This window comes from Fusarium sambucinum, chromosome III (genome assembly GCF_050947815.1).
Source record: "Fusarium sambucinum isolate potato_lamoka chromosome III, whole genome shotgun sequence".
Classification (NCBI taxonomy): Eukaryota; Fungi; Ascomycota; class Sordariomycetes; order Hypocreales; family Nectriaceae; genus Fusarium; species Fusarium sambucinum.
In genome coordinates, this window is record NC_139292.1 from 4647495 (window position 1) to 4674656 (window position 27162).

Below are 27162 nucleotides of genomic sequence, written 5' to 3' on the forward strand. Positions count from 1 at the left end.
AAGGCCAACTCGAACAAGGGTCGTCTATCGACTATCGGACGAAACACGGCGTATCTATGGGTCGTATTTTTCAAGGGAAATAATGGAACCAAGATTAGGCCCAGGGTTCTGCGAATTTTCCAAGTTCAGACGATCTTCAGCTTGGCCTCGGCCGGGTTTGATATTCCGCATTAAAGCGCCGACCATAATAATAACTCTCCATCCAATATTCACGCAATGACCCAATGCTGATCTTATTCAGGATTCCAAGTCGAAACAACACTGAGCAAGGATTCTCATAGCAGCCACGTAACTCTGTGGCGTGAAACTACATATCTACCGAGACGAGGATTCTACCTGTTACTCTTGACTCAAGCTTTAACTGACATTAGCCTGATAGAACCACTACAAACTCTCAGCCACATTTCACATATATTACCTTGTCAAAACTTTACAACATTGGCCCAAGTTAGTCTATCCGTAATTATTTACTTCGACTAACAATAACAAATACTCCTTCATATTCCTTTTACCTGAAGGATTTGTTGTTGCAGTGTTTCGTCAACAGGCAAGTTCAATGCAACGAGATCTTTAATTCCTCATCGATTTTCATGACCAATCTTGGCATTTCAGCTCTTATTCGTCGCCTTCATGGTTCATATTATCATCAGTAACTTCAGCCAATGTGCAGTTGACGCGATCCAGCTTTCTGGGACGTCTTAACCGCCGATGAATTGACCTGTCCAAGACTCTGACAACATGAGCTGGACGCTAGCTACACTGCTGCGTTGTCTCTCTTTTTTTACGGGCCTGGGCGCTTGCACTGGTTTGGAGGATAGTTAATCATTTGTCTATTTCATCCCCGTAGGGCTGTTGTCTATGAGGCCCACTGGCATTGCATTCGTGAACCATTCTATCGGTTCAATATCGTCATCCTCTCACCGCCACCACCTCAAGTCTTATCATGCTGCAACCAAATAAGCGACCGGCTGCTGACATTTGCAAGGCGCTTGCAGAAACAGGCGTCTACCTCTAAGCCGTCATTGGCAGCTCATTCAGACTTCTACAGTGTTCATCATTAGTATTGAGCACGTACATGAATATGGTATGGGTTGACTTGCATTCATCGAAAGCCAATCCACCACGGGTCCAGTTCCGCATTTTAGTCTTTCGAAACTCCTCAAAGTCCCATTCGCGCTTCTCAAGGTAGTTGGGTGAGTTGAAAACGTAGACGGTCGTTTCCTTGGTTTCGCCCTTGTCGCTGGCAGTGCCGTCTTTATTGAGCAATTTGACTTTGACCTTTTCCTTATCATACTCAGACCCCTCGAACGTGTCAAGCTTGCTCATGTTGGCATCAGTGAGACCAGTCGCATAAACTCCACGAACACTGTGGCCCTTCTCAGCCACAACGCCAGGATAATCTGCATGTCGAACCCGATGGCGACAGTAACCCTCGAGAATTGCGGGAGTGAATGTGTGCATATCCTTGATGGCCTGGTGAGGGTTGTTGTGGCCGTAGCAAACGGTGAAGAAGACCTCGGGGGCCATCTATCATGACAAGTTAGAATGCCACAGACAATGTCACGCATCAACATACCAAGGTCCCTGTCATTTGCATTAGCATACATATTTCACACATTTATAGTATATGCACCCAACTCACCGTAGAAAAAGGCTGTGTAGTCACCACTCATCGTATCAGAAGTTTCTTATTGAACAAAGAGAGGCGGTTGTTAGATGAGTTATGAAGTTGATAACCTGGACTTTATCAGTGAATCATCCGCACTAATGTGCCTACCCTATTCTTGTACGCTCGGGCTAGGATGCCCGTAAATGGAAGGGAACAACAATCAGTGGGGCGATCAGCAATCATGACAGGTACGCAATTTGATATACATATCTATGCTGTGGTTGATGCAGGTTATCTACTACTTGGGTAGGTATATTGAATGTGTTTTAGTTCATGAGTTACACCTAAAAAAAAGCCAATTGCCTGTCGCCTTCTACAAGTGTTTCTACATCAAACTTCTGGAACTACTTGTGGCTTCTGGTACCATCAGTAATTTCGGGGGGGGAGGGAAAATAACGTTAAGCCGGTAGCTCAATTCAACATCATCTAACCTTCTTGTAGACACCTATTCATTGTAAATGTATGTCTTTACCCTGTGTGATATGTAAGTGATACACTCTTGGACTTCGTTGCTGAGCAGAACCAGATAAGATAAATGATTAGATAACAAGGTCATGGAGGCTCGACTTGGGAGCAGCATTGTATGTAATTGGCCATCCATCATACGCTAATGCCGGTCAAACTTTAATACGGTCTTAGCGTCAGTGGAATTGGTGACCGCACCCCCCAGCTTAGTCGTTCTCGTAATTTTCAACGCGACGGCCCTTTCACGTCTACGTCTACTTTCAAGCTTGTCTTGTACCAAGCACTCTAAATACACCAACCTCCAAAATTCAACAAATAACCTCGTACATACAGCGCCTCACCACTCTCGCCAAATCATACAGAATATTCTCGAAACTTGTCATATTGAGGGTTTTCTAATTCGCCCCTTGATACTGTGGCAGATCGCGATAGGCAACCACCCCAAAGCTCCTTCCTCCATCTATAAAAGGGCCACCACCGAAACACTCCCCTCGCGAATGGCATATATAACCGCGTCAAGTGGACGCCGATAATGCAGCAATGTCGGGCACCACTATAGATGAAGTCGTAACTCGACTCAGCAATGGTGACATCGGTATGGCCTCCTGCGACACAACAACCCCTCCATGATTGCTGTCGCATGCTCTCTGTGATATCACGATTGCTAATCAGTATGCTGTCCTATAGATGTGAGACTCAAGCTGGAAGCTGCAACTACGTTGCGCGATAGCTTGGATCACTATACCAGCGGCCAAATATACCCTCCTTTCCTGAAAAGGTTGATGCCCGTCTTTATTGGCATTCTAAAAGGGCCATGCACTTTCCAAAGCAACTCACCTGAGCAGAAACTACGAATGGTCATCCTCGAAGTTCTGCACCGATTACCTACTCAACCCGCCCCTCCCGAGCCTTTCGAACCATACGCCGAAGAGACCGTCGACTTGTTAATGCAGCTTGTACGGACAGACAACGAAGAGAATGCAACAATATGTGTCAAGATAATATCGGATATCATGCGCCACCAACACAAGGCACTGCAAGGAAAGGTGCAGCCTTTCCTTACACTGATACAAGAGCTTTTCGAGCAGATGGAAAAGGTCGTCCGAGAGCAACTTGACAATGCTCCTCTCCATGCGCCATCACAGCCCGGCGCACCTTCGACCCCGGGGAACTCGCAGAACTTCCAATCGCCACGGCCAGGATCACCGGTCGCTTCCGTCAACGAACTAGGAGCAGATCCCCAGCAACAAAACCGACCGCTATTGAAGGGCATGCAGTCTTTCAAAGTTCTCTCCGAATGTCCTATTATTGTTGTATCTATCTTCCAGGTATATCGAAATACGGTGCAGCAGAATGTCCGGAAATTTGTTCCTCTCATTCAGAATGTATTGTGCCTTCAAGCTTCAGCTCAGCAGCAAGCGCATGCTGATGCTGCGGCCAAAGGGACGATTCATACTGGAGTGAGTCCTGCCATCAAGAATCGGGTGGCTTTCGCCGACTTTATTACTGCACAAGTTAAGACTATGAGCTTCTTGGCATATCTCCTTCGCCAATACGCTTCTCACCTAAATGATTTCCTGCCCCGACTTCCTGATATTGTCCTCCGGCTTCTAAAGGATTGCCCTAGAGAGAAATCCGGCACACGCAAAGAGCTTATAGTCGCTATTCGTCATATTATTAATTATAATTTCCGCAAAATCTTCATTCCAAAGATCGATGAGCTTCTAGACGAGCGAACGCTGACTGGAGATGGACTGACTGTGCATGAAACTATGCGGCCCCTGGCTTATAGTATGCTTGCTGATCTCATTCATCACGTCAGGGATTCTCTGAAGCCAGAACAAATCAGGAAGACTGTTGAGGTCTACACGAGGAACCTTCAAGACAACTTCCCCGGAACAAGCTTTCAGACCATGAGTGCTAAACTCCTCCTTAATATGGCTGAGTGTATTGCAAAGCTGCCTAACAAGGTCGACGCACGGCATTATCTTATCATGATTCTCAATGCCATCGCGGATAAATTTGCTGCCATGAACCGGCAGTACCCCAATGCTGTGAAGCTTTCAGCTCTTTATCGGGAACAGATGAAGGCTGGCACCCGGGAGACCTATCTGGCTGACCAAGACGGCCCCCCTGATTGGGATGAGACGGACATTTTTTCTGCGGTTCCGATTAAGACTTCGAACCCACGAGATCGCGGCGCCGATCCTGTTGTTGACAACAAATTCCTTTTCCGAAATCTGATGACAGGTCTCAAGAACACTTTTTACCAGTTGAGGACATGTAATGTTGGGTCACCCATCGATGCCCAGAATGCACCCACCCACTGGCAAGATGTATCTTATGGATTCACAGCTGAGGAGGTCAAGGTCATCATCAAGCTTTTCTGCGAGGGTGCCTATGTCTTCAGGTACTACGAGATTGAGAAGCCAGCGGCCGAGTCCCAATACATGTCGCCGGTGGAATATATGGCCAACTTCTACATGGTCTCGTGCAGCAAAGAGGAGAAGGACTTGCTTGAAACTTTTGCTACGGTATTCCATGCCATCGATCCCGCCACTTTCCATGAGGTATTCCAGCAAGAGATCCCGCGCCTTTACGACATGATATTTGAACACACGGCGTTGTTGCACATACCTCAGTTCTTCCTTGCTAGCGAGGCGACCTCTCCTAGCTTTTGTGGTATGCTCTTGCAATTCCTCATGGAACGAATCGATCAGGTCGGGTCTGCCGATGTCAAGAAGTCCTCCATATTGTTGAGACTTTTCAAGCTCGCTTTTATGGCAGTCACCTTGTTTGCCAATCAAAACGAGCAGGTTCTACTACCCCACGTTGTCAATATTGTCACAAAGTCCATTGAGTTGTCGACAAAGGCAGAGGAGCCAATGAATTACTTCCTCCTCTTGCGATCGTTGTTCCGCAGCATTGGTGGCGGTAAATTCGAGCAACTGTATAAGCAAATTCTACCTCTGCTTGAAATGCTCTTGGACGTACTCAACAACCTTTTAATGGCCGCTCGAAAGCCATCTGAGCGTGATTTGTATGTGGAGCTCTGCCTTACGGTCCCAGCACGACTAAGTCATTTGCTGCCGCACTTGAGCTTCCTGATGCGACCACTTGTTGTTGCGCTTCGTGCCGGAACAGATCTTGTCGGACAGGGCCTGCGAACACTGGAATTGTGCGTTGATAACCTCACGGCAGATTACCTTGATCCTATCATGGCGCCTGTCATTGATGAGCTGATGACTGCCTTGTTTGATCATCTTAAACCTCACCCATACAGCCACTTCCACGCGCATACCACAATGAGGATCCTTGGCAAATTGGGCGGCAGAAACAGAAAGTTCATGACCGGAGCTGTGCCGCTTGCTTACAAGGAATACGCCGATGATCCTTCAAGCTTCGACCTTAGGTTGCTTGGTTCCAAGAAGGATAGAGCATTTCCCGCCGATATGGGCATTGACTTTGCCATTCAGAAGCTCACGGAATTCCCCAAGGCAACCAAGAACAACCACAACAAGCAGTACGATGGCTACTACAAGAAGCAAGCGCTGCATTTGATCAAATCCCAACTTAAGCTGCGCATCGGTTATGATCAGCTTCCGGAAGATCTCCCACGCCTGGTGCGACTCCAGGCTGAAGACCTTGTAGCACGAAGGTATGAGATAAATTCTGTCAGCTTTGAGGTTTCTGATCGCGAGCGATCTATCCCGAAAAAAGAGTGCGAGGATCTAGTTGTGAAGCGACTTCTTAAAGCAATCATGTTTGCTCATTCGTTCCCTGAGTTCAAAGACGAGGCGAGCGCTTTCTTGCTGAACGTCTGCAAACACTTTGCAATTATTGAAGTTGGCAGAGCCTTGGTCGACTTGAAGCGAAACTTTAGCCCCTTTGACCCCAATGCTGGCGAGGGCCCTCTGCACATTGATACACGCAATCTTTCTGATGCAATTGTTGAGTCATTGGCTAGTGACCACCCAGACGTACGGGAGGCTGGCAAGAGTGCTATTCGGGAAATGTACGACTCCACAGCGATCATTTTCGGCTCGGAAAGCGACGTCGGTAAACTACCGTTCTTCAGCCACCTTAGCAGCACGTTCTGCCACAGCTGTTATGAAGAGGAATGGTTCACGAAGACTGGTGGTAGTCTAGGAATCAACTATTTGCTTACAGAGCTTGACTTTGGCGACACCTGGATCGCTTCCAAGCAGACCGAGTTTATACGTGCTCTCATCTACGTCGTCAAGGATATGCCCCAGGACCTTCCTGAAAAGACACGCTGCTTGGCACAAACAAGTCTCGAGGTTCTTCTGAAGCGCATCACGAAGGACATCACCAAGGAGGATGCACTACCCATCACACAGCAACCAGGTCAACCGCAAGGTGCTCAGCCCAAACAGCCCCGACTCTCTCAGATCTGCCAACAATTTGGAAATGATCTGTATCACATGAACAAGCATGTTCGCGAGACTGCAAAACACTCGCTGGAACTCATCGCCAAGGCAGCAAGCTGTGAGGTGTGGGAGCTCCTCGAATCCTGCAAGGACAAGATCCTCCAACCTATATTTGCTAAGCCACTGCGAGCGTTACCGTTCAGTATTCAGATCGGCTACATTAACGCCATGACGTACCACATGAGTTTGAAGATCGACTGGGTCCCGTTCGACGAGAATCTCAATCGTCTTCTGATGGAGTCTTTGGCCTTGGCAGATGCCAGTGACGAATCTCTAGCTAACAAGCCTGCTGAATTCCGCACACATGAACATATTGTCAACCTTCGGGTTTCATGTATCAAACTCCTCACAACTGCCATGACCTTTGAGGAATTTTCCAATCAACCCACAAAGACAAAAATTCTCGGTGTCTTTTTCAAGTGTTTGTACTCGGAATCGAAGCCTACCATCACTGCGGCAAATGATGCTCTTAAGTCAGTCCTTTCGGTAGATAGGCGTCTCCCCAAAGAGCTTCTCCAAGGAGGTCTGCGACCAGTGCTACAGAGTCTTTCAGATCCGAAACGCCTTAGTACGGCAGGGCTTGACAATCTGTCTAGATTACTGAAGCTGCTCACGTCGTATTTCAAGGTCGAAATAGGTGCTCGCTTACTAGAACAAATCGACTCGATTGTCGAGCCCAGTGCCTTGCAGCAAATATCCTTCAGCTTTTTTGATCAACATCCTCAGATGAAGATTATTACCGCCATTCTCAACATCTTCCACTTGCTCCCTGCACCCGCCGAAGCCTTTAAGGAACGCTTAATTGATTGCTTCCTCGGGCTGGAAGAAAAGCTGCGCCGGACTCAGCTCAGTCCATTCCGTCTTCCAATCTATAGGTACATGAATCGATACCCAAAGGAGATCTGGACATACCTCTTCAGCAAAGTGGAAGATCTCAAGTATGGCCGACTATTGGCGCAGGTTCTGGGTCACCCTGATAGCCAGGCTCTGCGAGAGGTAGCAGTTGACAACGTTGATGGCCTCGTTACCCGCTGCGACGAGTTGATAAACCAGAACAACGAGGCCAAGTTTATTGCAATGGTCAACACGATCCACATATTTGAGTCTCTCAGTCACTTCTCTAGCGCGGAGAAATGGATGGACAAGAAGGAGCATCTTGACTGGCTCAAGAACATCGGCAAAGATCTGGAGAAACATCTTCGCCAGCATACCCTTCCAGCTCATCTTCGATTGCCGGCTTACCAGGCTGCCGAGCAGCTCATGACCATTCTCGTCAAGTCACTGGAGAGGGCGCCAAAAGAATTGGACCCTCTTTTCAATCTGATCGAATGCGTTACTTCTGATGAGCTTCGCATTACGCAAGAGTTATTCTCTTTCATTTATAGGAGAATTATCTGCAATGACGCGATTGACTTCTGGAAAACGACAGTACTTCGCTGTCTAGATACCTATTCTGGCAAATCTGCATCAAACAAGATGAAGCACTTTTTGTTGCATTACATCGTCAACCCAATTGTTGCAATGGACGTCATGCGCAACTGGAACCAACTTGACCAGAACAAGAGTCCTCGACTTATGGACAGAGCTGTCATTGACGCAGTCAGCAGCAAAATCTGGAAGGTCCATCCGGAGATGACGATGGATGACCAGGCCCAGCCTGGCATCGACCATACACGTTACGAGGTATTGCAACTCTCTGCAATGTTGGTCAAGTACTATCATACCCCCCTTCAAGATGCAAGGAAAGACATCATCAAGTTTGGTTGGACCTTTATCCGCCTAGAGGACGTGATCAACAAACATGCCGCTTATGTGGTCATCGGTTACTTCATCGCGCACTACGAAACCCCTCCCAAGATAGTGACTCAGGTGTATCTCTCGCTCCTGAAGGCCAATCAAAACGAAGGCCGAGCTTTGGTAACACAAGCATTGGAACTTATTGCGCCTATGTTGCCAAAGCGATGCGGAACTGTTCAGAACAACCAGTATGCGCCATGGGCAGTTGCGCCTCGCCGCATCCTAGCAGACGAAGGACAAAACGCACAGCAGATGACGAGCATCTTCCATTTCCTCGTCCGACACCCGGATCTTTTCTATGTGGCTCGTGACAAGTACATCACCTTGATGATTAGCTCGTTGCGGAAGCTCGCCACGCCACAGAATGCATCTCATGAATCAAAAAGACTTTGTCTTAACATGATGTGGCTTATCTGGCTGTGGGAGGAACGAAGAGTCGAAGGGAAATCATCAACGTCTGACACAAGAGCTCTTTCTCAATCTCCCAACACCAAGAAGAGGAAGTTGGAGGCGGAACAAGTGAACGCTCCTTCTCAGCCACAACGTGCAGAGTACGAGATCCCACCTCTGTTCCGAACGAAGATGATCAAGTATCTGGTCGAATTCATTGCTCAGCTGAACGAGCGCTATGAGCTTCCTTCAGCCAAGCCCCGGGACCAAGTCTCGTCATCAATCCCCCCAGTCCCATTGGCGTTGACCGATCTATGCAAGAAGGCTATGAAGCTGCTTTACAACCTGGTACAGCCTCAGTATTGGGGCGACCTCGAACTGGATCTGTTCCCCAATGTCACACATGTGATTCTGGCAAGCGAGCGAACCCAGACTATCCTTACTGCCGATCCTTCTGACAAGGAGAAATTCGATGAAAAGTTCCTCACCAACATCATTAACACCCTCCAGGTTGTTCGCATTGTACTCAACGCAAAGGAGGACGAATGGATCCAGAAAAATATGCCATCTATCCAAAAGGTTTTGGAAAAATGTCTCAAGTCGGAAAACCCTGAAATTCAGGATTGCCTTCATCTTTCTGACAAGAAGTTTGACGACGGTCGTGAGCTACGATCGATCGTTAAGCGTATCCTGGATTCTGTACCTGACGATACTCCTATGGAAGACGCGGATGCTGATGGCGAGACCGAGACACAGACATCAGAGATCGTCGCTTACCTGTCCCAGCTTGCGACGGAAGCAATGAATAGCAGTAACTATACTTCTGGTGTGAGCATTCTTTGGTCTCTCGGCCAACGAAAGCCCAATGTCATCGATCAGCACATTGCATCTCTGATGAAGGCACTTCAATCGAAGCATGCCAAAGAGCACGTGCAGCATTACAATGCGGTCGCGAACCAAGCTGCTGGCGTGAACAATAGGAACCAGGACCCTAACACTCCGAGTGGAGAAATGTCTGCTTATGACCTCGAAATCCAGACAAAGATCATGATCAAGGAGATACAGGTTGTTGCTCTTCGGATGGAGGTTCTCGGCGACTCTCGTCGACCTTTCCTCAGCGTCCTCGCAACTCTGGTGGAAAAGTCCATGTCGATTGAGCTTTGCGAAGAGATTTTGAACATGGTTGAGGGATGGGTATTCCGTTCAGAAGGAACATGGCCAACTCTTAAGGAGAAGACGGCCGTTCTTCACAAGATGCTATCCTTCGAGCACCGACAAGACCCAACCATGCTGTCCAAGTTCCTGGACCTTGTTATTCGCATTTACGAGGACCCCAAAATCACTCGCACTGAACTCACAGTCCGTATGGAGCATGCATTCCTTATCGGCACCCGTGCAGCTGATGTCGACATGCGTAACCGCTTCATGGCTATTTTTGACAAGAGTTTATCCAAATCGGCTAGCGCACGTCTATCTTATGTTCTCACCTCTCAGAACTGGGATACACTGTCCGACTCCTACTGGCTTGCCCAAGCCAGTCATTTGTTGCTAGGTGCCGTGGAGACGAATGCCAGCATTCAGCTCTACCAGACCGACTTCAAGACACTGCCGATATCTCGCTTGCTGACCATGTTCACAAAGGAGATGGAGGCTCGAGAGCCTGCCACCATCATCGATGACAAGTTTGAATCGTTTATGGCAAGTCATCGCCGCTTCATGGTGGAACTCGGTGATATCAAAGTGAGGGACGTTATCGAGCCTTTGGCACAGCTCCAGCACGTCGATTCTCAACTTGCTCATAATCTCTGGGTTACTCTTTTCCCAATCTATTGGTCCTCTGTCGCAAAGGATGACCGAGTTGATCTGGAGCGTGGTATTGTAGCCCTTCTCACCAAGGATTACCACAGTCGCCAAATTGACAAACGCCCCAATGTTATCCAGTCCATCCTTGACGGCGCTGCCAAGACTTGGCCTGAGTGCAAAATTCCACCACATGTGCTCAAGTACGAAGCAAAGACCTACGATGCCTGGTACACTGCTTTGATCCAACTGGAGAACGCCGCCATCAAACCTCAGGTAGAGTCTGCTGCTGTTCGCGAAAGCAACCTCGACGCCCTCGTTGAGCTATACGCCTCGCTTCAGGAGGATGATCTGTTCTATGGTACATGGAGGCGACGATGCCAGTTCGTCGAAACCAATGCTGCTCTTTCTTATGAACAAAACGGCATGTGGGACAAGGCTCAGAAGCTGTATGAAAATGCTCAAATTAAGGCCAGAACAGGCGTGATACCATTTTCCCAAGCTGAGTACATGCTTTGGGAGGACCACTGGGTTCTGTGCGCTCAAAAGCTACAGCAGTGGGAAATTCTGCAAGATTTCGCCAAGCATGAAAACTTCCAGGACCTTCTACTCGAGTGCGCTTGGCGAAACACGGATATGTGGCAGGACGAGCAACACCGGGAGGCCTTGGACAACATTATTAAGGGAGTCATGGACGCTCCAACGCCTCGCAGAGCCTTCTTCCAATCCTTCATGTCACTTCTCAAATTCCACAATGGCCAGGAACCTACCACCGATTTCGCACGTGTCTGCGATGAAGCAATTCAGCTGTCAATTCGCAAGTGGCACCAACTGCCTGAGCGCCTGACAAACGCTCATGTTCCTCTTCTCCAAAACTTCCAGCAACTGGTCGAGCTTCATGATGCCAGCGTTATTTGCCAGAGTCTTGCAAACACCAACCAAACTAACTTGGACGTTAAATCTGGTGAGCTTAAACTGCTCCTCGGTGCTTGGCGTGATCGTCTACCTAATGTTTGGGACGATATCACTGCTTGGCAAGACCTCGTCACTTGGAGACAACATATCTTCAGCCTCATCAACCAGACATATCTCCAGTTGCTGCCTCAACAGGGCGCACAAAACGCTGGAGGAGCGAGCTCCTTTGCTTACCGTGGTTACCACGAGACTGCCTGGATAATCAACAGATTCGCCCACGTTGCTCGCAAGCATAACCTTCCCGAGGTTTGCATCAACCAGCTGAGCCGCATCTACACCCTTCCGAATATTGAGATCCAGGAGGCCTTCCTGAAGCTTCGCGAACAAGCCAAGTGCCATTATGAAAATCCAGAAGAGCTATCCAGTGGTTTGGACGTAATCAACAACACGAACCTCAACTATTTTAGCCCGCCGCAGAAAGCCGAGTTTTACACTCTAAAAGGAATGTTCTTGGAGAAGCTCAAACAGAAGGACGAGGCCGATTCAGCATACGGAACGGCGTTGTATTTCGACATCGGTGCTGCAAAGGCCTGGGCCGAATGGGGTTACTTCAACGACCGCAAGTTCAAGGAAGACCCCACCGATCTCAACGCGGCGCGACAAGCTCTCACCTCGTACCTACAAGCCGCAGGAAGCTACAAGAACGCCAAATCTCGAAAGCTTCTTGCACGAATCCTGTGGCTTCTTAGTTTGGATGATTCCAAGGGCACTATCGCACTGGGCTTCGATGACTTCAAGGGTGAAACACCTGTATGGTACTGGATTACCTTTATCCAGCAACTGATCACAGGTCTCGGCCACAAGGAAGCGCCCCGCGTCTTCCAGCTCCTTCTAAAGATTGCCAAATCCTATCCTCAGGCCCTGTACTTCCAGCTCCGAACTAATCGTGAGGATCTGCTTGTCATCAAGAAGAACCAGGAAGCGAGAGACAGAAGCGCACGACAACGCGCGCAATCGACTGTTTCCAATGGAAAGGCGAGTGCGTCTCCGTCCTTGACCAAGCAGGAACCCCCCAGACCTGGTACATCATCGTCTCGACCAGGAACTGCCAACGCGGCTGAAGGTACAACAATCAAGGCTGAGGGCGACGCCGGTAGCAACGCAGCCGGCACACCAGCACCTGCCAACGGACAAGCTCCTGACCCCTCAAAGGTTGCGCCTAAGCCGCCAGCTCAACCTGGACAGCCTGCACAGACCCAGAAGAAGCCCCCATGGGAGTACACTGAAGAGGTCATGTCAGTCCTCAAGACGGCCTTCCCTCTGTTGGCACTCTCGATGGAAACAATGGTGGACCAGATCCAAAAGAACTTCAAGTGCCCTCCCGACGAGGACGCTTACCGACTGATCGTTGCATTGCTCAACGATGCTCTGGCCTATGTCAGCCGAACACCTCCCTCTTTTGCCAAGAACGTTAAGCTTCCGGCAGCGACCGAAACCAATATTACTCGTTTCGCTGAGACGATCCTTCCAAACCACATCAAGAAGTCGTTCGAGGCGGATTTCGTCACGGTTAAGCCGACAATGTACGAGTACATCTACAAGTTGCGCCGTTGGCGAAATAAGTTTGAGGAGAAGCTGGACCACAGAGTGCCTCGTGCTTCACTTGAAAACTTTTCCCCTCATCTAAGTGAGTTCAGATATGGCAAGTTTGATGAGGTAGAGGTCCCCGGACAATACTTGCAGCACAAGGATAAGAACCAGGACTTCATTCGTATTGACCGCTTCCTGCCAAACATCGATCTTGTTCGTTCCATCAGCGCCTCTTACCGCCGTATCAAGATGCGCGGGCACGATGGAAGCATCCACACATGGGCCATCCAGCACCCTGCAGCTCGTCACTGCCGACGAGAGGAGCGCATCTTGCAACTTTTCCGCTCACTCAACCAAACACTGGGGCGTAAGAAGGAGAGCCGACGTCGTGATTTGCAGTTCACGATACCGATTATGGTTCCATTTGCACCGCACATCAGACTTGTCCAGGAAGACACGTCCTACACTACACTGCAGGGAGTGTATGAGGATCATTGCCGAAACATGGGCATGTCAAAGGATGACCCTGTACTGTTTACCATGGAGAAGCTTCGAGGCGCGCTCGAGAGCAAGAGCTCGGTAAGTCTTTCGAGAAGTCATGATTATTACACGACCACTAACAAGCAGCAGAACAAACCCGAGCAGGCAGCAACAGCCCGGTTGGAGGTCTTTAACGCCATTCAAGAGAAATGGGTTCCATCCACGGTGGCGATCGAGTACTTCCAGAAGGTGTTCCCACAATTCGCAGAGTTCTGGCTGTTCCGTCGCCAGTTCTCATACCAGCTTGCGGCGTTGACATTTATCACGTACATCATGTACATGCACAACCGATACCCGCAAAAGATCAACATCTCTAGGGCCACGGGCAAGGTTTGGGGATCGGAAATGATGTCGTACATGAGCGCCAACAAGCCCTTTTTCCACAATCCGGAGCCTGTACCTTTCCGACTTACACCCAACCTTCAAACATTGATGGGACCACTTGCCACTGAAGGCATCTTTGCATGCTCCTTGATGGCTATTGCACGATGCTTGACAGAGCCTGAGTACGAACTGGAGCACGCCTTGACTCTGCTTGTGCGCGATGAGATGCTCTTCTGGTTTACGGGCAGCCACAGGAATGGAGTTATTACGGAGAGCCAGCTGCGGGATTCTGTGCAGGTCAACAGCGACTCGATTGTCAAGCGGGCAATCAGCCTGGCCCACAGCCCCGTTGGCAACTTGCCTGCGAACCAGACAGTGATTGATGCCATAGCTAAGGCTGTCAACCCTATGAACTTGGCACAATGCGATGCTTTGTGGATGCCATATCTATAAGGGGTACATATATATTCATCTTATGATGAGAGGAAATGGACGATAGGTGGTGTGTTGAGGTCTTTGACTTTGAGCATGGCGTTGGGGGGTTTTGGGAGATGTTTGTACGATGTTATTGCTAGGGTCAAGACAACTAGGAAAAGTTGAGCATGACAAGTAAGGACCATTACAGTTGTTCTTTTCAGATTGCCGATAGATAAACAAGCATCTATTGTTGTTTCTGTTTAATAATTCAATTTCTAATCTCATACTTTGCTGTATACTGGTGATGATGATATAAGTGACCTTGACAAGTTTCCCCACAAACCTCGGCTCGGGAGCGAAGCATGTCATGCATCATTTTTGAGATCGACAAGCAAGTCTGGGCGATTTGCGTGTCACAGCGCAGCTCAGCCCAGTTCTGTACTGTAGCTAACGATAAAGGGATGAACATGTAGGCAAGGAATGGCTGAACCCCGCACGATAAAGATGGTCTTTTTGGCCAAGTTACCTCGGGTTTCGTCTCTAAAGTGCAGGGTGTCAAATAATCTATTCTCTTTCTCTATTCCAAGTTTGTTGTTGTGATTTAAAGTCATCTTACCGTGTTTTCGTATAAGCAAGTTCAGAGGTCCAAAGACAAGCTACTACTACAATGGATCTGACAAAGGTACCAAGAAAGGTCTGGGAACATCCTGATCCTAAAAGCACAGCAATGTGGGCTTTTATGCAGGATGCAAACAGGATTCATGGTCTCAATCTCAAGGTATAAACACAATCCACTAGATAAACAGCAACACTGACAAGTTGTAGACCTTCAATGACTTATACGACTGGTCCTGCTCTAAGCGCAGCGACTTCTACGCCCAGCTCTGGGCCTCGCAGAAATGGATTCATGAAGGATCATACTCATACGTTGTCGATGAGTCAATTCCAATCACCAAACTTCCTACGTGGTTCCCTGGTATCCGCCTCAACTACGCCGAGAACCTTCTCTGGACACAAGGAAACGCACCGGGTGAGCGTTCAACTCTTCACAAAGAGGACGACGCCATTGCCATCACAGAAGTCCGCGAGGGCAATTCGTCTGTAAAGAATGTTACCTGGGGAGAGCTCCGCCAGAGAGTGACCAGGACAGCAAGTGCATTGAAGCAGAGAGGCATGAAGAAGGGAGACCGAGTTGTTATAGTTGGGGCGCATGCTGTTGAGACGTGTGTCGTGTTTCTGGCTACGACTTGGCTTGGGGGTTTGTTTAGTAGCAGTTCGACTGATATGGGCGTTGGAGGTCTTCTGCAAAGAACAGTTCAGATCGATCCCAAGGTAAGTTTCTCTGTAACCAAAATTGATACTGAGATGCTGACTTGGTAGTTTGTTTTCTTCGATGATGGCGCTCTGTACAACGGCAAAGTCATTGATCTTCGCGACAAGATCAAAGGAGTGGCTGAAGGAATGAAGGAGTGTCCTTCTTTCAAAGGAGTGGTTGTCGTTCAACGCTTTGACACTGCTCAAGATACTTCCAGTATTCCGAATACACAGCGTCTTGAAGCCTTCCTCTCCTCGGCATCTTCAACACCACCACCCATTGAGAGAGTCGACTTCCAGGACCCAATGGTAGTTTACTATTCTTCTGGGACTACTGGAACGCCCAAGGCCATCGTTCACGGTGTCGGTCCTATTCTTGTTTCCGTCGCCAAAGAGGGTGTTCTTCATCGCGAACTCACACACAAAGATGTGGCGCTTCAGTACACGACGACAGGTTGGATCATGTACCTTGCCAGCGTCACGAGACTTGCCTTTGGCGGGAGAACTGTGTTTTACGATGGTTCACCATTTATACCAGATCGACCTGTCTTGTTGAGAATCGTGGAAGAGCAGAGAGTCACGAATTTGGGTATCTCGCCAAGGTGGCTGGGTGAACTCATGAAAGAGGGCATTGTTCCGCAGAAGGAAGCTGACCTGAGCAGTCTGACGGCTGTTTTGAGCACGGGAATGGTATTGAAGGAACAGGTCTTTGAATGGTTTTACGACGGGGCTTTTCCTAACCACATCAAACTCGCCAACTTTTCAGGCGGTACAGATATCGTAAGTCTTCTGCTGCCCTACAATATCTACACAACTAACCTCGTCTCCTCAGGCCGCCTGCTTCGTCATGGAGAATCCTCTATGTCCTATCTACGCTGGCGGCTGTCCTGGAAGAGTCATTGGCACTCCTATGGCCATATACCCATCCTCGGCTGATCTAACAAAACCGATCTCCCCAGTGCCAGACGGTGAACCAGGGGATTTAGTAGGAACAGCGGCTTTCCCAAACGTACCTCTCTATCTATGGAACGACACGAGTCCCGCTCCAGGCAAAAAGTACACTTCAGCCTACTTTGACCGATTCCCTGGTGTGTGGTCACAAGGCGATTTTGCAGCAGTCCATCCAAAGACTGGGCATATCCATATCCTCGGTCGCTCTGATGGTGTTTTGAATCCGAGCGGTATTCGCTTTGGAAGTGCGGATATCTACGCTGTGCTTGAGGGCGGCTTTGCGAAGGAGGTTGCCGAGAGTCTTTGCGTGGGTCAGAGACGACCTCAGGATCATGATGAGAGCGTTGTTTTGTTCTTGCTGATGAAGCCTGGCGTCAAGTTTACAACTGAACTTGCAAACAACATCCGAGAGAGGATTGCCAAAGAGTTGACCAAGAGACATGTGCCCAAGTACATCTTTGAGGTAGCTGATATTCCGGTAAGTATTTAGTCTTGGGTCACTTATACATGATAACTAACATTGACGCAGACGACTGTAAATGGTAAAAAGGTCGAGTTGCCTGTCAAACAAATCATTTCTGGAAGTAACATCAAGCCAAGCGGGACATTGTTGAATCCTGAGAGTCTGGACTATTTCTATCAGTTTCAAAAGATCGAGGAGGTTGAGCAAGTTCGAGCAAAGTTGTAGATAGAATTCCTATACAGAGAAGAGGGCGGAACCAAGGGTATACTATACAAATAATGATATTTCTACAAAGCTTCCTCCTTGTTCGGAAACTCTCCTCCATTAACACCATATCTCCAAGCCATATATCCCAACATTCCTCCTACAGTGCCCATCCCCAATCCTCCAACAGCACCTCTCCAACCCAATCTCAATCCCTTTACCGCATTGGCACCTATCAAAGCCCCAGCTCCAGCGCCCACGGTAGTCCAGTCATCAGTCTCAACCTGACCCGGGTTCTCTAGTAACCTCCAACTTCGATCCTGCCACTCAATCTCTTCTCTGCCGCGCATGCGGCCAAATGTCATGAGAGCGCCCACTCCCAATGCTGCGACTGTGCCTGTTGATGCTGAGCGGATGAGACGAGGAAGAAAAGTGAGAGCATCAGGTGATTTTGGGCGGAAGAAGGGGATGAGTTGACGTGTTGTTGTTATGCCCGTAGCAATGATGGTGTTTAGTGTGATTGCTCTCACTATGACATGAGTTGTGAGGATAGTACGCGCAAGAGGTTGATCCTCTGCATAAGGAGCATGTGGAAAGAATCGTGACATGTTGATTTCAGTTTTGTTTGTATGATCAAGTTGAGTATTACAATATGAGCTGACATTCAACTCTCTAGACTATATTACTTATACTACGCCGCGTCACATCATCAAACCACTTCCCCTCTTCTGTATCCAGCCTTTTAGCTAATCTATCCTGTAAGATGAGATGCTCGCACTTCTTTCGGTCCCGAATTACTTGTAAAATCCGATGATTATTTCATAGATATCCCCGAAAAATAATAAGCACAAAGTAATTGGTTGTCCGAAGCGACGGGCCGGACAGTTTTGGAATGCCGATACTCCACTAATAAATAACGCGAATATTCGAATGCGAGTGCGAAGTAACTTTGGGCCATGTTGATTAGTTATTGATACAACAATAAATAAGAGAGAATAATATTGTTTAATATTGCTTGTCCATTCAATCCGATAATGTCTATTATGTTCCAAGCATCCCTGTATCTCACTCCCATCAATGCATACTCTTTACAATCACCCAACGCCTGCCCTGACCTATCCCAATGATATGTAATACTATCCCGTGCTTCTTTAGTCTCTGTTATTCTTTACTTTTACTCATCATCCGTCATTTCCATCATACTCTCCTCTTTTTCCTCTGAATCGTTCTCATCCTCCAATACCGTCATCCTCCGTGATCGTCTCACTCTTCCCTTGCCTTTCTCCATTCTACCTGCTGTTCTTCGACCACCATTCACCTTAACAGCCGCCTCGTGCTTTTGCTGTCCCAGCATACGTTCAAATTCGATCAGGTCTTCAGCCTCAGACTCCGCCGCACCGTCCAGCATTATCGTCTCTTCTAGCGCCTTGTTAAGCAGCTCTGTCGCAATACTATCCTGCGGGTTAACCGCCAACGCCTCGTGCAAGACCGTTACTGCTTCCTCGGGTTTATTCTGCTCCATCAGAATGAGACCTTTTGCACTGAAAATAGCTGCGTCTTTTCCTCCTTGCCTCAACACCTCGTCAAACTCAGCCAGCGCTCGGTTGAAGTGCCGCAGTCTTCGAAACGCGTGGCCAAGATTCGTCCTGGCCGCTAACCATGCTGAAGGATCACTGTCCATATCATCAGCGATCTTAAGCGCTGCTGTAAAATATTGTGCTGCCTCCTTAGGTTTGTCTTGGTGATATTTCACAACGCCCATCTCATTCAATAGTAGCGGATCCGTTTTGCAGAGACCGTAAGCCGTTTTAAGGAATTCTTCTGCAAGTGTCATGTTGTTGAGGGCATGATTCTGCATACCCAAGAACACTTGAGGTAGATGAGTGCCCATAAATAGTCTCGCCGCTGTCGAATACGCCGAAATCGCCTGGTCGTGCTCACCCTCCGCCGCGAAGGTGTGTGCAAACCCGATCCACGCTGGCCCAAAGTGCGCGTCCATCATACTGGCCTTGCTAAAGTATCGTCGCGCCTCGGGAATCTTGCCAATTGAAAAGTAGTAGATACCAACTGCGAGCCACGAACATGGCTCTTCGGGATGACTATCCGCCAAATCATGTGCAATCAAGAACAACAAGTTCTTCTCCTTGAGCTCAAACAAGCAAGCCAAATGTACCGGGTACACACTAAAGTTATATTTGTCCTCTTGTAAAATCCCATTCGTGATATTCAACGCATCCCGGTAGCGGCATTGCGTATATAACAGATCTGCCCGTGCAAGCTGTAGGTCAGGGTTCGACGCCAGATGGTAATGTGTTGATAGAGAGTCGTACGCCGTCTCGAACGCTGCAGGGTTTCGGTATTTAGATAGGCGTGTCGTGTAGAGCATCTTCGTAAAGTCAGCGGCCTGCTGGGAAGACGACACATCCCCTGACACATGGATCGAGTCAAAATCTAGACTCTCAAGGAACTGCCACTCCTCGTCTGGCGACAACAGATTATTGTTCATGAGCTGCTGAAACGCTTCAAAGCACTGGACATCGATGCGTACTGCATCTTTATAGCACTCCTTTGCGCGGTCAAACGCATTCTGCTTGGCATAGCAGATGCCGCGCAGGAAACACATAGCAGCTTCGTATCTCCTGTTCGATGCTTCTTCCTCTGCAGCTGGGTCGCGACGTCGTGTCTGGCGCGGCTGTGTTTTGCGCTTGTTGCTCGCGCCGTTGGCTATAAGATGCGTCGGGTTACGATCGCCGAGAACGGAAAGGGCTTCTTCGAAACGGGATTGCTTGATGAGACAATGGCCGGCGAGATAGCGACATGATGGGTTTCGAGAAATGAGGTTTTGGCTGGAGAGAAATGCTTGGGCGCGAGTGTAGTTTCCTGTCGCGAAGTGAACTTGGGCCAGCCAGAATGCGTCTTGGTCGTCATCTGTTCAACCTGACATTAGAGTCTTGAGATGATCCCCCGAAGAAAAGATTGTACGAACTGGTCAACGCCAGCAGCTTGTCGCCGATAAAGATGGCTGATTCGTATTGCGCCTTGTTGAGGGCATCTTGCCGCCATTCCCTGAGGAAGCTTTCCATGATATCTTCTTTATTCGAAGCGCATCGAGTATTATATACAATTTCGTATTAGGTATTCAGCACGCGAGTGAAGCTGTGGCGTTGGGAAATTGGTTTAGGAATTCAAAGTGTCGTTTGTTTGGAATAGCATCAAATTAATCAACAACAAACATCCCACCTAACAAAAGTCAACCTACAGTCTCACCGTTAGTCTCAACTGGAGCTAAGCGCGTTAAGGGCCTCCAGGGCGTCTTCAGAGGCCACAGCGGGTGTGTCTCCAACGACGGCGGGGTAGCTTACAGCGGTCTTTGCCTCTGTGGAAAAAAGTTGGCGGGGTCCTTTAGGACGTGGCGTATCAGAAGCTGTCAATTTGGCACTCGCCGATACAGGAGCCCGTCCAATCTGTCATATCTCATCAAGTTTTAAAAAAGATTCACATATAATTGCTCGACAAACAAACAAACACCACTCAATTCTGTACAAACATTCAATTGAATCGCAAATATGGCCTCTTCTCAACCTACCCGATGGGCTGCTCTCGCTCGTGACACCAACGAGACCAAAATCCAGCTCGCTCTCAACCTCGACGGCGGCGATTTCCCTCCGGACACCGATTCCCGTCTTCTCAACAACGATGATAGCCATGCTTCTCAGGCTAGCAAGTCTCAAAAGATTGCTGTCAACACAGGAATTGGTTTCCTCGACCACATGCTCCATGCTCTGGCCAAGCATGCTGGCTGGAGTCTGGCTCTGAACTGCAAGGGTGATCTTCACAGTACGTTCTTTCTCTGAGTTGCGCCACCAAGAGAAATATTAATGACTGACTTTGGTCTTACTTAGTTGACGACCACCACACTGCTGAAGATGTATGCATCGCGCTTGGTTACGCCTTTGCCCAGGCCCTCGGTACACCCGCCGGTCTCGCTCGCTTCGGCTATGCCTACGCCCCTCTCGACGAGGCCCTCTCTCGCGCCGTCATCGATCTCTCCAACCGTCCCTACGCCGTTGTTGACCTTGGTCTGAAGCGAGAGTGGCTCGGCCAGCTCAGCACTGAGATGGTTCCTCACTGTCTGCAAAGCTTTGCTCAGGGTGCTCGTGTCACACTACACGTTCACTGCCTCCACGGTGACAACGACCACCACCGTGCTGAGAGTGCCTTTAAGGCTCTTGCTATCGCTGTCAAGGCTGCCACCACAAGAATACCTGGTAAGGAGGGTGAGGTGCCCAGCACCAAGGGTACTCTGAGTGCCTAAAGCAAAAGTATAGGTTAGGAGTTCCGGATAAGTGTTTGCTTTTGGTAAATTTGAATCGTAGGTAGACGGGCTTATGAAATAGGATGTTTGGATGCATATAACAGCTAAACTATAAATCAATAACAGAGAAGCTGAAGATTAAATAGTTCAACCAAGTGTCAGGTGATAATATGGCATAAATTCGAGGCTATATTTGTAGAGAATATCTATGTTCGGTAGTCGCCGTTGATGGTAACATAGTCATGGCTGAAATCACAAGTATAATGCACAGCAGACTCATCACCTGTTCCGAGCCTGACAACAATCTCAAGATCCTCCATGGCAAGGATCTCAGCCGCTCGCGTCTCGTCAACCTGCTCAGGCTCACCATTAACCAGCAGCTTCAGCTCAGGTGAGCCGTCGGTAGGGATGAAAGAGACGTTGGTTCGCTCGGGGGTAATCTCAGGAACGTCGTTCACTGGTTGTCCGGGGGCAGAGATAAGAGCGTAACCGGTAGCGCAGAGAACTCGGCCCCAATTTGCATCCTTGCCGTAGAGGGCGGTCTTGACGAGGGGTGACGTAGCGATAGTTCGGCCAATCTGGCGAGCTGCCTCCTCGGATGCACTATCGACGACCCGGATGGTCACAAACTTGGTGGCACCCTCACCATCTCGGACAACATACTTGGCCAGGTCGACAGAGAACTCAGTCAAGAGCTTCTGGAAGGCTTCGTAGTCGGGAGACTGCTCAGAAGTAACCTCCTTGCCACCAGCTGCACCGTTGGCGAGGAGAGCGACGGTGTCGTTGGTAGAAGTATCACCATCAATGGTGATGGAGTTAAATGATCGGTCCACTGCATGTCGAAGGACATTAGGCATGACAGCAGGGGAAATAGGAGCATCAGTAGCCAGGATGGTGAGAAGAGTCGCCATGTTGGGAGCAATCATGCCCGCACCCTTGGTCATACCAGCAATGCGGTACTCGACGCCTGGCGAAGAAGGAAGCTCAAAGCTTCGAGACATGAGCTTGGGGAAGGTGTCTGTTGTGCAGATCGCCTTTGCGCATTCAAGCCAGTGGGTGTGAGAGCTACCAGCCTTGCTAACAGCTGTAGGAATCTTGTCAAGAATCTTCTGAATTGGGAGCCTGTAGCATCCGTGAGCCATTGGGGCGTTGAATAGCGTCAATTAGTGAAACAAACCTCTGGCCAATAACTCCAGTACTCATCACAATAGTAGAATCCTCATCGCCAACCTTCTGGTCGGTAGTGCGAGCCATGCTGGTAGCATCTTCGAGACCTCCGGTGCCGGTGACAGCATTTGCGTTACCAGAATTGACGACGACGCTTCGCAGACCGGCGTTCTTCTTCTGCTGCAACAATTTCCTACTGTACGTCACAGGGGCGGCCTGGAACTTGTTCTTTGTGAAGACTCCGGCAGCAGCGCATGGTCGATCAGATGTGACGATGGCGATGTCGGGCTTGCTGGTGTTTCCAGGTTTGACACCGGCCAAGACGCCCGAGGCGATGAAGCCCTTGGGGTATTTGCCAGAAGTGGGAATATACTGGATCTTTGAGGGAGGGATAGGGTTTGAACCCAAAGTGGTTGCCGCCGAAGAGTAGGCGCGGGTGAATTTCTTCATCATCTTTGCGGTTGAGATGAATATTGTTGATGCTATGAATTGTCAACTGAATTTTTGGCTGGGGGTTGAGTCTGTAATGGAATAGTGCTGCAGGGTGCGACAGCGGTATCGCAGTGATCATCGTAGTTGGAGGTGACCAAATAGAACTGAGTCACTACTATGTAGGAAGGATTTTACTCCAATTAATTATAAAACACTATCATCAAAATAATGTCTACTATCAAATATTGAACAAATTTATGATAGTAGATTATTATTTCCTTCGAGGATGAGCGTGGAGTGCGTGTAATGTCATAACCACTAACAATCAATCTCCAACTGAACCACAACCTCACGTAAGTACTAAGTATATAGCTTCACCTCCTAAAGTCGAGCCTTCCTTTGCAAACTTTAATACAATAAATTACAAAAAGGTGGCCATCGAGGGTGATATGATTCTAATTTCCAAGCAGCGTCACATAAATGTAAACTATCACTTTCTCGTGTAGGGTATCAATAACGAATATCAAGGCAACCAGGCATGTATTGGGTTCAACAGATTCAGACACAAAATCAAATGAACATGATTAAGATTCCATTGTCTAGTCACACATTCGTGTGTTGCTGCGTAGCTTTGACCATATCAGAGCCATGGGGCAGTAATGAGGTCAGGGAATAAACCTAGATGTGAATGTTGCTCTTGCACGACATCATGCTGGCTGAAAGTTCCCCGTCTTCAAATCAAATGTACGTCCGCAGTCATACAGAGTGCCGCCTGCCTGAAGCATGTTTACAACAGAGTCACCTTGCAGGAGCATTTCGTCCAGGCAACATGGTCACCTGCAAACTTACAACCCTCAGTTTCCACGCTTCTGGCCAATAACTGTCTGATTCATGCAAAAGTATTACGCACGCAATCAAACAGACTGAGTCAGTATTGATATGCTTTGCGAAAGTGCAGTCAAAGGAAACTAGCCAAGGGAGGAGGGCCAACAGTGACAGTATATCTACCTATAGAGAGAAGACGAGAGCAGTAGATACTGGAATCGATATATGGCGAGACCAAGCATATTAACCAGTGACCTGATACTGAAATGAAGCCTGGAAAACTAAGCAAATTTTGAAGAGCAATATTGAATAAACGTCACATGCCTCTAGGGAGGTGCAGTACAGTTGGCTGCTCCCAACTGAACCTAATAAAAGGCTGTTGCTGTGCCTGCAGGTGGAGCCCCGCTGGTGCCTGGATGCGGCTGCAAAATTGGTCCCTCCTCGCCCGTTTTTTGCTCTGATAGCTTAGTCATCGCAGGCGGTGGCCCGTGCGCGAGTGATCTTCTAAAGCTATAAAATCCCGTCTTCCTCCCACTCTTTCGGTTTTCTTTTCTTCCTTTCTTCTTCATCCGAGTGCAAGGGCGTTATCCATCTCCGTGAAGCGATTAGCTGAGAGTGGATTTTTGCTAGTTGAAAACTATACACTGACCGCTCCTACTTGGGTTCGCCTGGGTAGGGAATTTTTGGAACACTTTTCCTTTGGAATCTTTTCTTTCATTACGATCGGTCCTATATGGACTGGCGTGGAGAAGGAACTTGATTGTGACTATTTGGTATGCACGCGCCTGCGAAGGTCGATTTCTCCGTGTCTTCAAGTGCTGAATGTCCTGAAAGGCTACACGGCGCGTTTGTATTGCAAGTCGCGACATGTTGCAGTGCGCATGATGGATGCGTCTTGACAGTGAAGAAGTGTGTATATTTGATCAAGCAAGAATGATAAGTTGCTATCTGGCCAAATCCTTTCCTCAATGTTGCTACTGACTGCCACTACCGACTGCTGTTTGATTGCGGTGCGACCATGAGCGGATAGTCGTCGAATAGGCTTGACATACTCCGTACTACTCTGTAATATCAACAATAATTAAATCATGACATGACCGTAATAAAGTCTAAGTGAAGTGACATGCGAACGATACAACCAACCCATGCATGCTACGTTGTTTGCTGGTGCTGCCCATGTCTTGGGCTAGCGCGGGGCATTCGACATTTCTCCACAACAATGCCGGTCCAAATCATTATTTTTGAGTGACTCAAAGCCTCCATCTGAGCACCTACTCGAACCAAATCCTACTTCAACAGCCTAATACCCCCATTATTAGCGACTATTTCCGACAGAAATTATTTGAGCATCTCGCTGAAAATATCGCCAAGAACGTATTCTAGTGGTTGTAGTTAGCCACGCCTTCACACACATTCTCCATCCCTTGTAGAGCCTGGAGTGCCCCGCCCTCGAACAACCACATTATCGAAACCGCTTCTCTACCCGCAACACGCCCTCTCGAACCAGGCCTCATGTCTATCGAAGCTGAGGGCTCGGCTCCTACGCCGCCAGCCCCCGAGAAGCAGGAACCCAAGACGGAAAAGACGGACCAGAGCAAACCCCAGCAGCCTCCCAAGGATGGCCAACAACAGCAAGCGGCCCCCGCAGGCGAGAAGAAGCTCTCTGGAGCCGAATTGAAGAAGAGAGCCAAAGAGGAGAAGGCCGCTAGACGCGCACAAGCCAAGGTTGCCCAAGTTCCACAGGGCCCAGCGCAAGGTGACAAGCAGGCCGGTGGTGATGGCAAGGGAGGCAAGGCAAAGCCTAAGCAAGACGGACAAAATCAGCAGCATGGCGGCGCAAAACTTCCCATTCGACCGGCAGGTACGACTGTCGTCAAGGATGACAAGCCTTCGATACCGGACTGCTTCAGCCATCTGTCTATGGCCAGGCGCATAGACATGACCCACGCGGACAAAGATGTTCATCCTGCTGTGTTGGTTCTCGGAGAGCACATGAGCGCATTTGCGATCAGTGATAGCATCACTCGACTCGAAGCAACTCTATATGCTTTCAAGAAGGTACAGCACTTCATCCACAACTGTATGAATATTCTTCTAACTGATCTAGGTCATCGACTCATACACAACACCTCCTGGCTCCAGTTTCTCCCGCCATTTCACATCCCACGTTCTCAACCCTCAGATCGAGTATCTTACTGCATGCCGGCCCATGTGCTTTTCAATGGGTAATGCTATCCGATGGCTTAAGCTTCAGATCAGCAAGATTGACCTCGATCTTCCCGACTCTGACGCCAAGAAGCTCATATCCGAGTCTATCGACAATTACATCCGTGAACGCATCACTCTCGCGGACTACGTGATCGTCGAGACTGCTGCCAACATGATTGATGAAGACGATGTAGTACTCACCTACGCTCAACACCACCTCGTTGAGCGCACCCTTCTTCAGGCTCGCCAGCTTCAAAAGAAGAACTTTCGTGTCATCCTTGTCGACGATCCTTATGAGCGTGTCGGCATCGATCTCGCAAAGAAGCTCTCTGCTGCCGGCATTCACGTCACCTACTCTTCCGACCTCAGCGCTCTGCGAACCCACCTCTCTGAGGCTACCCAGGTTCTCCTTGCCGCCGAAGCCATCTTTAGCAACGGTGCCATGTACGCCCGTGCAGGCTCATGCGACATTGCTACAGTCGCTACTGACCTTGGTGTCCGCGTCGTCGCTCTTTGCGAAACCATCAACTTCACCGAGCGGTTGTCCATCGACTCGCTCACTTACAATGAGATTGACCCTGAGCGATCCACCGACGTTGGGTTCCGCTTGCTCTTCGATACTACCCGGGACAAGTACATTACGGTTGTTGTGACGGAGTTGGGCAATTCTTCCGCCACTTCTGTGCCGGCTATCCTAAGGAAACTAGAGGAGCTGTAGGCTTTTGAATTCAAGTAAAAAATATGGGTTACTCTTTCTGACCTGATAGATGGTGCGGCGTCTTGGGTTGTCATTCTGATCTGGAGTGTGAATGTATTAGAGGTAGTCTTTTGAAGCAATGAAACTGTATTTGTAGTTTGTTGTGTTTGTTGACGTTTCTGGTCCGATGTAATCTCTAAACTACCGATTGGTGTTATTGACTCATTA

The 27162-nt window shown here is 48.7% G+C and overlaps 8 protein-coding genes across 8 annotated transcripts; 4 read left to right on the forward strand and 4 right to left on the reverse strand.

The window, feature by feature from the left end:
* Positions 1 to 1011: 1011 nt before the first annotated feature.
* On the reverse strand, positions 1012 to 1673 carry FSST1_011734 (gamma-glutamylcyclotransferase family protein; the record flags this gene model as incomplete). Its single annotated transcript, XM_083234893.1, has 3 exons — positions 1012 to 1527; positions 1577 to 1584; positions 1643 to 1673. The coding sequence occupies 3 exons, from the start codon at positions 1671 to 1673 to the stop codon at positions 1012 to 1014; spliced, it is 555 nt and encodes a 184-aa protein (XP_083081430.1).
* Positions 1674 to 2674: 1001 nt separating this feature from the next.
* On the forward strand, positions 2675 to 14394 carry FSST1_011735 (histone acetyltransferase TRA1; the record flags this gene model as incomplete). Its single annotated transcript, XM_083234895.1, has 2 exons — positions 2675 to 2729; positions 2822 to 14394. The coding sequence occupies 2 exons, from the start codon at positions 2675 to 2677 to the stop codon at positions 14392 to 14394; spliced, it is 11628 nt and encodes a 3875-aa protein (XP_083081431.1).
* A 631-nt stretch (positions 14395 to 15025) lies between these two features.
* FSST1_011736 (uncharacterized protein) lies at positions 15026 to 17311 on the forward strand (the record flags this gene model as incomplete). Its single annotated transcript, XM_083234896.1, has 5 exons — positions 15026 to 15136; positions 15184 to 15690; positions 15739 to 16452; positions 16505 to 17101; positions 17153 to 17311. 5 exons carry the CDS (start codon positions 15026 to 15028, stop codon positions 17309 to 17311), a joined length of 2088 nt encoding a protein of 695 aa, XP_083081432.1.
* A 62-nt stretch (positions 17312 to 17373) lies between these two features.
* On the reverse strand, positions 17374 to 17898 carry FSST1_011737 (uncharacterized protein; the record flags this gene model as incomplete). The annotated part of the gene is made up of 1 exon (XM_083234897.1): positions 17374 to 17898. The coding sequence occupies one exon, from the start codon at positions 17896 to 17898 to the stop codon at positions 17374 to 17376; it is 525 nt and encodes a 174-aa protein (XP_083081433.1).
* Positions 17899 to 18464: 566 nt separating this feature from the next.
* Positions 18465 to 20373, reverse strand: FSST1_011738 (anaphase promoting complex subunit CDC16; the record flags this gene model as incomplete). The annotated part of the gene is made up of 2 exons (XM_083234898.1): positions 18465 to 20218; positions 20277 to 20373. The coding sequence occupies 2 exons, from the start codon at positions 20371 to 20373 to the stop codon at positions 18465 to 18467; spliced, it is 1851 nt and encodes a 616-aa protein (XP_083081434.1).
* Positions 20374 to 20856: 483 nt separating this feature from the next.
* FSST1_011739 (imidazoleglycerol-phosphate dehydratase HIS3) lies at positions 20857 to 21605 on the forward strand (the record flags this gene model as incomplete). Its single annotated transcript, XM_083234899.1, has 2 exons — positions 20857 to 21127; positions 21193 to 21605. The coding sequence occupies 2 exons, from the start codon at positions 20857 to 20859 to the stop codon at positions 21603 to 21605; spliced, it is 684 nt and encodes a 227-aa protein (XP_083081435.1).
* Positions 21606 to 21811: 206 nt separating this feature from the next.
* On the reverse strand, positions 21812 to 23225 carry FSST1_011740 (glutamate N-acetyltransferase; the record flags this gene model as incomplete). Its single annotated transcript, XM_083234900.1, has 2 exons — positions 21812 to 22727; positions 22783 to 23225. The coding sequence occupies 2 exons, from the start codon at positions 23223 to 23225 to the stop codon at positions 21812 to 21814; spliced, it is 1359 nt and encodes a 452-aa protein (XP_083081436.1).
* Positions 23226 to 25541: 2316 nt separating this feature from the next.
* Positions 25542 to 26955, forward strand: FSST1_011741 (translation initiation factor eIF2B subunit delta; the record flags this gene model as incomplete). Its single annotated transcript, XM_083234901.1, has 2 exons — positions 25542 to 26087; positions 26137 to 26955. The coding sequence occupies 2 exons, from the start codon at positions 25542 to 25544 to the stop codon at positions 26953 to 26955; spliced, it is 1365 nt and encodes a 454-aa protein (XP_083081437.1).
* Positions 26956 to 27162: the final 207 nt, after the last annotated feature.